Source organism: Erithacus rubecula (assembly GCF_903797595.1).
Source record: "Erithacus rubecula genome assembly, chromosome: 6".
In the NCBI taxonomy this organism is placed as follows: domain Eukaryota; kingdom Metazoa; phylum Chordata; class Aves; order Passeriformes; family Muscicapidae; genus Erithacus; species Erithacus rubecula.
Genome location: NC_136688.1, coordinates 27,262,055 through 27,277,584, shown reverse-complemented (window position 1 = coordinate 27,277,584; position 15,530 = coordinate 27,262,055). Strand labels below are relative to the sequence as shown.

The following is a 15,530-nucleotide window of genomic DNA, read 5'->3' as shown; positions in this document are numbered from 1 at the left end:
AGGGAGACAGAGGATAGCTATCAAGTCTGCAGTTTGCCTAACAAGTCAAAAAAGCAGCACGATTGCAAAGGGAACAAGGGACTGAGGTTGCCAGGCAATCCTTTTTTTAATTATTAAGTCCTATTGGCAGTACACTAGCATTCTGTCTTAAGGACACAACTAAGCATTTGGGAAAGGATTTCAAAAATTCGCTCCAAAATGAGACCTCATTTTGTAGCAGTCTGCCAAAATCTAATTTGCAATTTTAGCTCTACCTTCCACAATCAGCCAGCACAGTTTTGTTTCACAAGTATCCAGATAATGAGCAATCTGCTCTTGATCCTGCATTCAAAGTACTTAAAGTGATTAACAGATCTGCACATGGAATAAGTCCAGGCTTTCTGCATGTAGCCTTTACCTTCTGTTGGGTACTCTGCCATTCTTTTCATGCAGTAGAACTGCATCTTTATTCTAACATCTGTTTGAGGTGCAGAAGGCTAAGTGTTGCATAAGACCCTGGAGAGAATAGAATTTAGGATCCACCCAAAATTTCACATCTTAGAAGCAAAGTCAAAACCCACAAATATTGCCTCTAGTAATAAGCAAATATTTTCTCTCTTTTATCACTCACCATTCATCAACAGCACATTTAGAAAATATATGTGTACACCTAGGAACCAATACCTTCTTAATTACTGGGTACGAGTCAGGGTTCAGCAAATCCATAAAGCTGCACAACTGTCCTCTTCTATCAACCTAGAAGAGGTGATGGATGTGACAGCTCAGCAGTTCTTGGGTTTTAAGCCATGCAGTACAGTAACTCTAAAGGGCTAATGGATAATGGGGGAGGGGAGAGGAAAGGCCTCCAAAGCCCCGATATATTTAGAATCGATCCTTTCACCTAGCCAGGCTGTAAAAGTCTTATCGCTTTAGTGATCCGTACAAAACACTTGGAATGCTCCTGGAGAATGCTCACGTGAGTTTCTGGGAATAATAGAGCTGTTCAGCTCTGCTTTCAGACTAAATCCTACCATACTGCTGACATTGGAACAACCTCTACCTTAGGCATGGATTACTGTACTCTTCATAATTAGTTAAACGCTCCAAGGAAAAAATATAATTACATCTGTACTCAACACAGAGCATTGCCAAACCGTATCAGTTTGGAAGCAACAAATCAAGAACTGTATTAGGCAACAATAAAAAAAGGAAAGGGAAGAGTAAATTCTTCCCATTTATGACATCCATCATTCGTTACTTAAGAGACTGTCTAAAAAAGATTTAATAATAATGCTGGTTCAGTGGGAGCTGTTTCCTGGCAAATATAAACATGAAATTCATGATGGACAAAGGTAGCCCAGGTTTTTTTTTTCGTTAGATTTCAATTAAGACATCTTTATGAAATGGTTAATAACACCAACACCAACTCATTCATAGAATAAGCTGGTATTCCAAAACCTAGAAGGTAAGAAAGACATAAAAACTTCACAGGCAGCAGCATGATCCAAAACCAGAAGCTGTGTGTTTTATTGGGTTTTTAAAATGAGATCTAATTTAAAACATTTTTAAAAGGTGGAGGGCGTATTTAACATTTGTTTGGATGAATGGAAAAGGATCTTAGATGTACAATCAACAAGTTACATATAATAACAGTAAAATTCAAGAGTTTCCTGAATACTGCAGTTTGACCTTAAGGTGAGCAGAAAAAGTTGCCAGCTGCTGAGAAGGGGGGCATTCCTGTGCTGATGTACATGAAAGTCTACACAAGATAACTCATTCAACAGAGCTATCAAAAAGCTGTTCACTTTTTGATATGCTACATACAATTAGACTTTTTTTGACCCAGCTTATTCTGTGATTTAAGATTCTATCTACATAATAATCTGATTAAGTATTAGGAATACTCCCTGGTTACCAGATGACCATAATCATATCAAAACCACACATTATGTGACTGATTACAACAAATAAGGAAAAGCTAATCAATAAACCCAGGGCAAGACTGACAACACTTCAACAAGCAGAATTAGGCATATCAAGTGCTATGAATCAAAGTTATGGGATTTTTCTTCTTATCAGGATCCTTGAACAGTGCAAAGTCAAAAGGAATGAAAGACTATTCTCTAACATAGGCCCATATTCATAAAGGACAAACAACAGGAAATCCAATGTTTTTGTGTAGGTGGACCACATGGTCTGGTTCACATACATCCCACCACCCTTATCCGTACCATCCTTAAGCAATTATTCATACTAACTTTTCTTTACATTTGCTACACATCTCAACAATTAGTCTATACATAGGCAAGGAGGAAGCCATGTTTGAATACAAACAGGAGATTCTTAATATTTCTCAATGGCCAAAGCAAAATCTGTTTCATAATGCAGAGATGGATGCACAGAAAACTGGGAGCTTGGCTTGTAACTGCAAAAATTATCCCATACATAAGACATACAGCATTCAAAGCACATACAGAATTTCACAGACAATTTGGATCCCTATGTGCACAAGGTAACACTTTCTCTTTGTGGAGGGTATTTTTTTAATAAAAAATGGTGTTATAATAAATGCAAGAGCAATAAAACAATGCCTCTAGAAAGCAAAGTGGAAGGGCTTGTGTGTGGCAGTAATACAGACACTTCATTGGAAGGCAGCATGCCCTCTGGCTACTTCCTTCCCAAGAGGACCCTAAGTGATGCTGCACCACGCTACCATTACCACCACAATGACTATTCTACAGGCTAGGACATAATGATTTACTGTTCTGTGGGCAAGAGCTCTTCTTTCTGAACTTAAGAAACTGTGAAGAACCCAAACAACATAATTCTGAATTTTTATGCACTGTAATAGTTTCTTTTCTCAGTGCATGAGGTTCTGTTACTATTTCTTTTTCATATCTGCAAAAAACTCAGGTCTGAGGACAACTTTCCATTAGCTGTCAGACAATTAACAAGCAATCAGCAGACAAAGACACGCCACTCAACTTTGGTGACCTTTTGGCAAACAAAGTCACACCAACATCACAAACTATCCTAGAATTAGAAAGCAAACACATATCAAAAAGCAACTACCTAAAATCATGTGGTATACCCCGGCATTCTTTCAAAGATTTCCCTTGTCCTGTCATAAGGAAATATACACAGCCTTCAAAATGGGACATTACTTAAAATTAAAGAATCATTCTGAGTGATGAATCATCACTCCAAAGAGCAAGACTATGTTTAATCTCTGATTCTTCAAGAGCAAGTTTGTTTCAGATACGTTGAAATTCAGAATGGAATTGTTTGATAAGAAAAGCAAAAGTGCAGCTGCTGACAGAAGTCAGTAAAAATTCAAATTGAGTTTAATGATGTGGAAGAAACCCCAAAAACCAACCAAACAAACAAATAAAAAAGATCAAAGAACTATTCTAGCTTCCCAGAAATACCACAAGGCTGTTCTCACCCTTGACTGGCTCCTGAGAAATTTCAGAAGAACACAGATCTTTCCCAGCTCTGTCACAGATGGTCAGACAGTGAATCCAGGGGAAGCCTACGGATGCCTGCTGCATGACAGTGCTTAGGTCTGTTCTATGCTTCCACATGCACCATTTGAATAAAGTGCTTAACACCACAACTCTAAGTTATTTTTTCTTAGGAGCAGAGAGAATCCTGCAAAAAATGTACACAGTGGCTCAATTACATGCAAAGGATATTAGCTAGGGTTTCAAATGCAATAGACACACTTTCATTTATTAAAAACAAGATGTACTCTTCCATACTTGTCTGTGAAGGTAACAGATTCCATCCGTGATGTTGCCTTTTTACTATTTAGTGTGGGCAGGAGAACACCAAAATGTTCTTGTGGACATCAAACTTATTTCATAAAGACTTCATATTTTTGACTCACACCTAACAGTGAAGATTCAATCCATATTCAGCTAAAACAAACCATTTACAGATAAAGTATTTCATTTTGGAATTCTCAGAAATCTACTAAGGCATGAAACATGGAACATGAAAGCATCTATAGAACCTCTCTGAGAGTAAAATAGCTGCACTAATTTACAAAAGCTAATGAAGAAAAAACCCAACAAAGTATCGAAGTACAACATACAAACTGTCACCCTACCTCTGTGAATTCCTGCTATCTTAACATCTTAAAAATTAGCAACACATAATTTACATCTTCTGCACTAATAATATTTTTTTCATTATTTTCAATGAAAATGTGTAGTATTAATGGCATCAATTTCCTCATCATATTACCATATGCAAAAAAATATGGCTATTTGGAATTTTTTTTAACTACAATACAAGTGACCAGGATGTCAGCACAAAAGACTATACTCTGGGGATAAAGAGAAATATAAGCAGAGTAACCAGAACTAGGAGTTATGCACCATCAGCAATATCTTATAACTTGTTGATAGAATAAGGTAACTGCATAAGGGCAGAACCTGAAGTCATCTTTCATTAGTCTTAGGAGCATATTCAGACTGTTTGAAAGCCCTGATTTCTACTGCACACAATTTTTAAACTAGAAAAAAAACCAAGAAGAAAAGTAATTTTACTGATTTTTGCTCCCTGAAAATTCATCTCAAGCTGTTGTCTTTCACACCAGCCAACCACCCCCACAAAACTTCACCTTTTTACCACTTTCCTCTTACAGGTCAAGGGACTAACCAACTAAGGCCAGATCAATTATTCATCCAGTGAAAAGCATTCAGATATCACTGAAATAGCTTCATTATGTTTTACATGTTTTACAAGTCCTAGGACTTACAGTATCTATACTATTCTACTATAGTATCCATAAACCATGTGGAAAGTCAATCCTACTGGCATCTTTACACACAGAAAAACTTAACCACATTAAGTAACCAAAGCTATAGCAGAATTCGGAATTCTTTTAGAAAGGTAGAGCTTTGAATCTCGAGATACCACAAGCTTACATTGGTAGCCCGAAAAGGAGAGGTAAAGACTTCAAATAACTTGAAAGGAAGAATACTGACTTGGCTGAATCTGAATTGTTGGGGTTTATTTTGACCTCTGTCCTCTCCTCTTTCTTTGACCTTGGTGATGTCACTTTGCTGCTAATGTCTGCTAACTGGCATGAAAACCCTCAGCAAAATCTTTCAATGCAGTGCAAATAACAAATGTGTTTTGCTGAGACAGTAAAAAAAAATCAAATATGCCTTTGCTAGCTCTCCAGAGTATTAGTTAATTGGCTTTATTCCTATAGCAATACTCGCATATCTAATATTGACAGACAAACAGGACTGTTTTCATAATTTGCAATCCTTCACTAAAACCAACTGTCCCTTTTTGATCTTAAGCATAATATACCAGGTACTTTTCTCTGGCCAGAAATAAGACTTGAATCACAGATGAGAGATAAAAGAAAGGGAAACTCTGAAGAGCTGTTTTAAGTGCAGTGATATTGACTTCAGCCTTTTTTTTTTTTTTTTCTCTAGCTCAGCATTTAGATTATTTAGGTGCTTTCACATTGGGAAAGGCCTACTAAGAATTCTGTAACATATGCTCAATGGCTCACCAACCAAGGAAAGTTTGGAAATATCACCACATGAAGAGAAGCAGCAGCAGCCAGTGAGGATTCTGTCAGATTAATAAGATTAATTTTCATACAGAATAACTTTAATCCCTTAAATCAAATGCCCAAAATAAAAAGAGAACTTATCTCCTCACACAGCAGTATTAAATAGTCTCCTAAATTATCTTTTTTCTCTCATGTAGTTAAATGACTGACATATGAGTTGGTAATGCCATTGGAACACTTGTCTACCAGACTTACTGCCAGCTGAACTCAGACTCAACAAAATAATTTCAGGGTCTCTAAAACTAAATCACAGATGTACAAAACATTCTGTAAAGACCCTTCTGTACTCACCTCCTAACTGCACCCCCAAAGCAATAATCAGGCAGCCTCAGAACTTCCAAGATCTACAATAAATCTTCCTCAAACAAGCATGGCAATAAACGGACAGAACACTTTTCCTACACTGCAAATGTATTAGCATTTAATGTAAAGTTATGAAAATGTAAAGAAAAAAATTAAGAAAAACTACAGAGCAGAAAAAATTTCCTTCTTTAAACCAAAATAGACGGATAATAGACAATTGATTTGGAGTGCTTTTTGATGAGGAGCATCTCAAGAAAGAGACATCTCCTGGAATCTTCAAATAATCATCTGAAGTTCAGTTCAGATAAACGAAACTGAAGTTACCTCCCTAAGTATTCAAAACCCTATGTCTTTTATTACAACACCAGAAATGTTGGCAATTATTCTGAGCATTGTTTTGGTACATACTGAGTCCACCAAGCTGCAAGTTTAAATCAAAAAGGATTTTTTTTTTTCCAAATCCTTATATAATGGGGTAATTTCCAGACTTGTATTAGGGTGCCCCTTGATATGTTCAAAATGTAATGTGACCTGCTTAAAAGATTCATCATAAAGTACTGTCCTTATGAATTCTGTGCCTGCCTAAATATAAGCAGACATCTGACAACAAAGCATTCTCTGATTTTCCTCTCTTCAGTAGGCAAACTGATTTCAAATAAGGCAATTCTGCCCTTTCCCACTGCCTGATCTCATTCCCTAACTCCCAAACTAATTCATTCTGCAGCTTCAGATGTACCGTGTACATCCCAGCTGGTGCTTGAAGGAAAGATGAGATGTACAAGAATCACAATCTATTACTCAACACAGGCATTACCAATCAGTAGATCAATACAGCTGATGTTCCCATGACTCTACAGCATTTGTAGATGCTTGGTACATGTAAGAAATGTAAGTACATATAAGAAATGCATCTGCAAGAATCCTTTCCAAGTTCTTGCAAGCAGAAGCTCTTTCCTCACCACAAACACATCACTCACTGCCTGTCACCTGGTGGGTGGTAACTTGTGCAAAGAAAATGCTACAAGCTTTTAATTTTACAGGCACAAAGCTAACTAGACAACCTGCTCTCAATTAGACGTGGTAATTGAGAAAACTAAGTTCACCACAAAAACAGACAAAATGCAATCTATATATTAATCAGGATGCAATCATATACTTAGTACACTAACCTTTACAAAACTAGTAAAAAGCTTTCCACAGGAAACAGAGAAATTTCTAAGATGCTTATTCTATATGAGAAAAGGGATTTCAGCAATACAGTGACAGAGTAATCAAGAAAGACATGACTTAGGCAGCTCAAAATTGTTTATCCTACAATCCCTTATCCCCACAAAAAAGCTCCACCATTGTCATAATCTAATAGTAATGATGCTTGCTCTGTAGATACACTCAGAAAAGAACATGTATTTCAAACATTTAAAAAAGAATATATATTCTTTCATTTCTCTTCAATCACATAATACAGAATGAAGAACTCCATTTTATTTAATAAACAGCTGTTGCAACATGTCAAGCCTGTACCCAAGGTTACTAATTTATCTTATTTCAAAAGAGAAAAACAATAATTTTTTCCTTAAAATATCTTAAATCCTTTCCTCCAGTACCAGCTCCTGCACTGGTTTAGCTTCCCAAATGTAATACTGCTTGCTCCAGCCTTATCTGGGATAGAATTTTCCTGTACCCATCACTTCTCTACTAAATCTGATGCTCTCTTGGTCACAATCACCATTTAAGCTCTTTATCTTTCCCCTTCAAACACAGAACATCTCTGAATCCTTTCAGAGGCATTCCCACTCGTTCTTCCTCTTTCTTTACTATTGCTTCCTCCCAAAAGAGGGAAATTATAGTAATACATGTAGCAACTTCTCACCAACCATTTACAGTGAGCACAATTACACTGTGCTGATTCATTGTGACTAGAGACATTTATTCTTGCTGCTAACAGTCCAGATGTTTTCTAGCATCCATATCTGTTTGGATGGTAGCACTGTGCACTGGTTAGGTTGGTTCTCTTCATACTTTTCACGTTTACAACTAGAAGCCTCTGGTCTGAATAAAACAGTAAAGTGCTAGAAGCTAACCAACCATATTTTATTCTAGAAATAACTTTGATTCTAAACCTCAAAAATGTCTAAGTAGCACTTAGTAAGGAAATCTTAATGGCCTGTTAGCAAAATAAGCAAGTAAATAGTTTCTTAAGTGAGGAGGAAAGGCACAACACCGAAAGGCAATTATTTCTTATTCACAGATACAATCATTCATTAATTTTAAGCATATCATTCTTTAATTTTATAGCATTTATCAACATACCCATATATTTGCCATCTGTAAGGGAAGGGTTTGGATATCAGGGAATCTTTATCACCATTAAGATTGCCTTACTCTAACAAAATGGGAAATTTTGTTACTATAAGAACAATACTGTAGAAACTAACTTGAAGGCTCTTACAGTTCCTATTAGCAAACTCACTAACAAGAACCAATAGTATGTTTTTTACTCTTTCACAACCAACTAAGTAAATTCACAGTCAGGAGATCTGAGACCAAAAAACATAGGACGATACTGCAAGGCCTGGAAATTTACAGCAGTGCAATGATTAATGCTAGTGAATCTATTTAAGATATTAAAATTCCCATCCATCAGACCTCTTTGCTAATGTCCCTGCCCTCAAAGCAAAAGGGAACATATACCTACATCCCAGACAGCCAGTTCATAGAGCTTTTTATTAACTCAAGCCATAAATGACAATGAGTTCATACTAACACACCAATATAAACCATTACAGAAATATGCAGGTCCATGTTTGCTCTTGCCATCTAGACACAGACAAGCAGAGAGAAAGGCTGAACAGCAGCATACAGGCATCAGGAAAGGAGATGATGATCTCTAAGCCACTGCAGCACTTTGCTCCCACACTCATAAATAACGTTCTACGTATGCATTTGACTTTGAGAAGTTAGTGAGACATGCTACAAGAACAACACCCAAGCAATGCACAGTAATGCTGTCAGTATTACAGAGCAGTTGATTTCACTGTGATTTCCACAATCCTAACTACCAAAGTTCAGTCCCCCTTGCTCTCTAATGAGTGATCTGTATCACATAAAGCATCACAAATATCAGCTGAAGTCCTGGGTGTACAAGGACATTTTATTCACGTGAGTTAATGTTTCTGCCAACACCAGCTCTATGATGGATAAAGAGAAGATCCAATCCAGCTGGGATGGGTTAAACCTCCCATAAGGAAAACAGGCTTGCATCTCATCTATACAGCAAAATCTAGCAAAGATTTTCTTTACAAAGAAGCATTTATTCTTCCAAAAAGTGGAAAAAAAATAAGTTCAATAAGGCTTTCTAACATACAGAAGTCTGTTGAAATGCCAATAAAACCTAGACACTATATGAACTACTTGCAAAGCATGCTTCATTCACAGTTGCTTTTTCATCCAATCATTTAAGTTGCTTCTACAGGTTGAAAGCATTTACATGTTGCCTGTGATCTATAGCACCATACTGTATAAAAATAAACCCTTCTGGTATTGAATTAGAGGATACAGTGGTTCACAAGAAAGGATCACTAAGTTAATATTACTCCCCTCTTTTCTTTGTATGATTTTTTCCCAAAACCATATCCCAGGACCCTGTTTACTGTGCAGCACTTACTGTTGCTGGACTTGAGGTCACGGTGAATTATGGGAACAATTGCTTCCTCGTGCAGGTAGTTCATTCCTCTGGCAATCTGCACTGCCCAGTTCACCAGTATGTCAGGAGGTATCCTTTTACCAGACAACACCCTATTGAGCGATCCTCCGCGGGCAAACTCCATGATCAGGCAAAGATTAGGTTCCTTCAAGCACACGCCCCTGAGGGCAATGATGTTGGGATGCTTCAGCATGGCAAAGAGCTTGGCCTCCTGGCGGACATTCTCAATGGTCTGGCTGATGTCCTCATCAGGGTCATAGCGAGCTGCCTTCACAGCAACCTCATCTCCTATCCATACAGCTCGATACACTTTTCCAAAGCCCCCTATGCCAATGATTTCTTCCAGAACAAGCTCTGAGAAGTCGATCTCTAGGACTAGGGAAAGAGGAAAAAAAGATGTAAGCATTTAGCAATTACTATGCAGCCTGTATATCAGCTGAGGTCCATGCTGGCCAAACTCACCTTTGCCCTTGAAGGAAGGGCAAATTTTCACTCCAAAACAATACAAAGGAAAGCAGGGGCCTTTCTGACAACATTTTAGTGCTGAATAGTATGGTAAAACAGACCTTGCAGTGTCATAAAACTGGTATGAAGTACTCACTGTAAATGATGAAACAATAAAACACTCTCCTCTTACCACAGTTAAAACCTTACAATACTGATGCCCCTGCCCCTACAGCCCTTAAGAATCAACTTGCAGTCACAGTACAAGATTGTGAAATGAAAAACACACTCACCAACTAATCTTTGCTGTGTTCACAACACAGTCCTTAATGTAAAATAGCTAAAACTCAACACAAAATGCATCTGCTTCTCCATTTGTCCCCTATTTGAATCTCTCTTGTTGAACTGCCACAACAACCTCTTAGTCCTTCCCAAATCACAGTTATTCTTCCACATCTCTCCAGGCTTTGCAGATTTGTTCCCTACAAGAGATCTGTTAACCGGTTCTGACGTTACCGACAAGTGTGACAAACAGATGGATCAAACCACATACTGAGTGTACAGAGCAAGCAATAAGAAAAACATTTCATGATTAATGCATGCTGCATTTTTATTACAAAATCTTCCTATTCCCATACACTGACACCTATACTTTACAGGCTGACAGTGTCTCATGGCTAATTGGCAGAGAAAAAAAAAAAATCTACAGATGTCTCAGTTCAGCACACAAACTGCACCTGGAGCAAAAGAAATGAGAAAATGTATCCTGTACAACTGTACACTAAACACAGTTTATATGGGTGGCCAAAAGAACTCATCCAGCACTGACTACTGAGAATGAAAATTCCACATACTGACCAATGAAAACATGCTGACACAGCTTAATTTACAGCAGTGGTAGGCTACCACTTAAGATACCAACTACAGTCAATGAAATTTTAAGAAATTTTAAAGGAAGAGTACCATAATGCAAGATTTAAACAAAAAGTCACCAAATCTTCTAATACTTTCCTGCATTTGAAATGTCAAATCTGACATGGTTCCCCTGCTTTGTCTAGTAGAAAGGAAATTAAGTTTGTAAGGGAGCAGGTTAGATCCCACTTAAATAAACTAGTCTCCTTATTCCAATCAAATGCCTTTCCTATGTATAAGTCCATAGCACAACACTTTGTCACAAAACTATATGGAGTTTAATATGGAGTTTAATACAAACACTTCTGTCCACAGCTGCAGGTTTTTATTTTGTCTGAGCTCTACCTTTCCTGAATAAGATTTTTAGAAGTTGGCTTCCTTTTGTAAGTTAGTCAAACCTAGGAGTTAGTTTAATAAGGATGCCTTTTCCTGCTTTTCCTAGTGTTCCATGAACAAAAGATTAATGGGAAACAAGACAGAAAACTGACCAAGAAAGTCTGCCAGAAAGTGAAAAGGTCTCTTCCAGTTCAGAACACAAAGACAATTTATTTCTCTGTGAATACATAGTTTGGGTAACACTCTGAACTTCAAGGATTTGCACAAGAAAGAAGATTTCAGTCCTACAGTAGCAACCTTGGTGTTCAAACGCTTGAGACAGAGATTACTAGAAAACATGAAAGGAATAGATTTCTGTTTGAGAAACACTGAAATTTTAGAACAAGACTGTAATGACAATAACTCCAGATGTGAAACTACCCCATCACTGAGAATACATGAAGAGTCACTCTTGTATTTCTCATTAAGAAAAGGCCTACAGAAATCAGATGTTGAGTCCTATCTCTTCAGTCATTAGAATTTCAGCACTGCTAGAATCCTCAATTAACCTGCTTCTAAGGACAAGGTCACTTAAAAGACTGAAAATGAACAAACAAGCACCCCACACCACCAGGGTGACTGCCTGCCCTGCCGACTCCGGACAGACAGCGTTCAGCTGCTGCTCACAGCGGGTGTTCTGCTCGGGCACTTCACGGATTAAGAGGACACCACCGAGGCGCCGAGCGAGCCGCCCGCTGGCCCGCAGGTGCTGAAGGGACAGCTCCGGCAGCAGCGGGGACGGGACGGGACGGGACGGGACGGGACGGGGAATGGAAGGGACCGGGACGGGACCGGGACGGGACAGCCGGCGGGCAGCGCCCCGGCTTTCCCCCTCCACCCATCCGCCCCGATGCTGGGGAGAAAAGCGACAGCAAGGTGGCAGGCAGGACAATAAGATGAGCAAAGGAAACTGAAGGGTTGGAAAGTAGAACATCTCGTGTGCCACCACCCATTTTCCATCAAAAAAAGCACATCCCTGATGTATTAATAGAGGTGAGATGTAAAACCGGGAGACTTCAGCTTCCACATGTAATCTAATGCATGACGTTGAATGTTCTTTCATCTGACGTACAACCTTACTTAGTTTGAAAATGCATTTCTATAAGGCAAACTGGCCAGCTAACCCTCGTGTGTAGCTTACTCAGAAAAAAATCCTCATTTATAAAATATGTTTTGTTTAGGCTTTTTAAAGGGTATTTTCTGCTGAATAACTTTATTCATTTTTATAGTTTGAGCTGTACAGCTATATTAGGGCACAAAATACTTGTTTTGCTACACATTTCTAAACACATTAAACTAAACTCCAGTGTCATTTGGCAGATGTGCTCTATAGGACTGTGCAGAATTCAAGAACTGAAGTGCTCTCATTCCACTGTAGGCCAGTAAGGAATTACAGAGCCTGTACACCATGAACCAGTGGCCATGTTGACAACTGCAAAGTAGGTACTGTTTAATCATCCCTTATTAGACCATCTGATTAAACTGTTTAATTCAGACTGAAGTGTGTAAGTGCCCACAGCACAGACTAGAGTCCCTCAAGCTGGCCAACTCCTGACAGCCTCAACAGGCTACTTTTATCATTCATGGTATCCTTACCAAGGCAAGATTCAAACACACAACATGGATGGCTAAAATTACCAGCTAAACTAGTACAGCTCTCAGTAGAAGCAGAACACCTAGGACCTATTTATTTTCATTAAATATATAGATAAACTTTAGAAAAGCAAGTAAAAGTAGGTTCTATGCCGAGGTACATGTCCAGAATAACACTTTGCATCATTGCTGCAAAATTTGACTTACTGAACTATGAAGTATTACACAGTAGATGGTGATTCCTATTCCAAACAGCTATCAAACACCATCAGCTCTAAAAGTGCATAGCATTCCTTGCAAAGGATTTCTAATACTCAACTTGAAAATCCAATTCAATGGCAACCAACTTTAACCGCTGTCCAAACTGCATTGTTTCTTTTTAAAACACCCATCCTAAGCATTATACAAACCTCTGGAGGGCAATAAATTCTACTTGAACATGAACATATGATTGGTGGCTTAACAGAAGAAAAAATAGTGTAGTTCTGTTGGGGTATGGGAAGAGTAAGGCAAAGACAAAGGGGGAAGGCACAACTCCACAACTGTTTGTGAGCTGTCAAACCACAGAAGAGGCAACAAGACAGGAGAATCCACAGCAGCAAAGCCTGAACTTGAACACTCAAAACAGGATGGGAGCTGAGGGTTCAAAAAGTTCTATAGAAATTATTTTCTTAGGTATCTCAAAAGCAAAACCTAATAAGCATCCATTCACAGCTCTTTCTGTGTGTGGAGAAAAAAATAACTTACCAATGCTCTTGCAGCATGAAAGAAAGGAACAGCACCTAGTCCTTTCACAAGTCCAAGGGCAATGCTAGAAATTACTGAGCTTTACCTAAACGCTTTCAAGCAGAATACAAAGTAAGAAAAAAAACTATTAGTTGCATTCCTTGGAGATATGGCCTAGATAGGACAAAGCATCTTTTCACTCCTTTACCTTCTAGAAAAGCCTACTAACCTGAAGATTTTTCTCTGCCCCTTCAAAAAAAGCATCCTTGTCTGAATTGTCAATGGTGATAGATAAACAGGATCTAGAAAGCTATTCCATGCTGTTTCTCTTTTCACAATTGTACATAGTGACTAAAAAAATGTAGAGATGAAACAGCTCTATTCTCCATCTCCAACAAAGGTTTCAAAGCCGTGCTGAAATTCAGGGAAACAAACCAATTCCTCAGTGCCTTCATCACAACATAGTCAAGTGACCCTCAGGCAGGCCCAGATATCCAAAATGTGGATACAACTCATTCACAGGTATTTTAGGACAGAATTTGTGAGAGGGCAGAGGAACCTGGTAACACGAATCAATTCGGGAATTTTTCAGTCATAAATAGCAAGGTTTTGGTTAGTAAGTGGAATAATCCTGAACAAGTATTAGCAGTGAGTCAACACTTCAGAAAACAACTGCTTCCCTCCCAGCAACCTTTCTTTAAGAATATTCTTAAAGGTAGAATGGCCAGAGCCCTGGTGACTCCACCACAGCCCAGCCTCTAGGATTCTGTCGCTTGATGAAAATTTATCAGCAGCTGGAAACACAGGACTTAACAATGGGAAACTGCTGCCGGCGTTGCTGAAACGCTAACAACACACCGAGCGAGGCTCTGCCTCCCAGGGAGCGGCGCGCTAGCCTGGAAGACAGAAGGGCACTGGAGCAGCAGGAATAGCTCCGCGGGTGGAAAGGGCTCACACCGGGGGCCTGGGACAGCCCAGGGCGAGGGGGCTGAGACGCCGCAGCCCGTCCGCTCGCTGCCGAAGGCCATCTCAGGCGCCCCCGGCGCCGGCTGGGCCCGCGGCCTCCCACGGCCGCTCGCCACCGGGATGGGCCTTCCCTTCCCCCGCAGCGGCTTCCAACAGGACCCACAAAAGGGCCGGGCCAGGGACCCAGGAACATCGGGAGGACCGAGCCGCAGCTACCTCCACAACCTCGGCAGTCCCGCCGGTCTCGTCCCCCGTTCCATACCCACCCCGAGCCCGCGACAAGGAGGCAGGACCGGGTCTGGCTCCCTCCCTCTGGCGGACCCGGGCCCGGGCTCCCTTACGCTGTATGGCGGGGGGCGGCGGGTATCGGGCGCGCAGCTCCGGGCCGCCCCCCTGCACGCCGCTGCTCACGTAGTTGCTGGGGAAGATGCCGACGCGCTGGTCGATCTTGCCCGTCCACCAACCCTCGTCGCCGGACACGTGCGAGTCCCGGGACAGCACCTGCACCACGTCCCCCGGCCGCAGGCTCAGCTCGTCCTCGCCGCACGCCTCGTATTCGAAGACAGCGGTCCAGAGCGGCCCGTCGCCCGGCGGCTCCCCGCCGCCCGCGCCCTCCTGGCTGAGCTCGGTGAGGGGCTCCATGGCGAGGCTGCTCCATAGGGGGAGGCGCCCGCGGCAGCCGGGCGCTGCGGGGGGCGGCGGGGCCGGGACCGCCGCCTATTGTTCATGCGGCCCGGCGCCCGCCGGCACCAGGTGCCGCCGCCGCTGCCGGGACTTCCCGGCGCGGGGCCGCCTCAGTCCAGCGCGGGCAGGGGCGAGACCAAGCACCGTGTGCCGCGGAGGAGCCGCCGCATGCCCCCCATCCGCCGCCTCCTCCGCGCCCGCCTCCGCCTCCTGCCGCCGCCGCCGCGCATCCCGGAGCCACCTGAC

At 40.9% G+C, this 15,530-nt stretch overlaps 1 protein-coding gene across 4 annotated transcripts in view; it reads right to left on the bottom strand.

The window, feature by feature from the left end:
• MAP3K9 (mitogen-activated protein kinase kinase kinase 9) overlaps positions 1-15,530 on the bottom strand; it is a 54,176-nt gene extending 38,646 nt beyond the window's left edge. For 3 of the 4 annotated variants that reach the window (XR_013774740.1, XM_079309829.1, XM_079309830.1), the window contains exons 1-2: positions 14,942-15,530; positions 9,546-9,959 (exon numbers count right to left, since the gene is read on the bottom strand). Coding sequence is in view for 3 of the 4 variants with exons in the window: in XM_079309829.1 (XP_079165955.1) it covers positions 9,546-9,959; positions 14,942-15,242 (715 nt within the window). In the remaining variant the exon portion in view is untranslated. The remainder of the gene's footprint in view (positions 1-9,545; positions 9,960-14,941) is intronic. The other variant, XM_079309831.1, reaches the window with a different exon arrangement.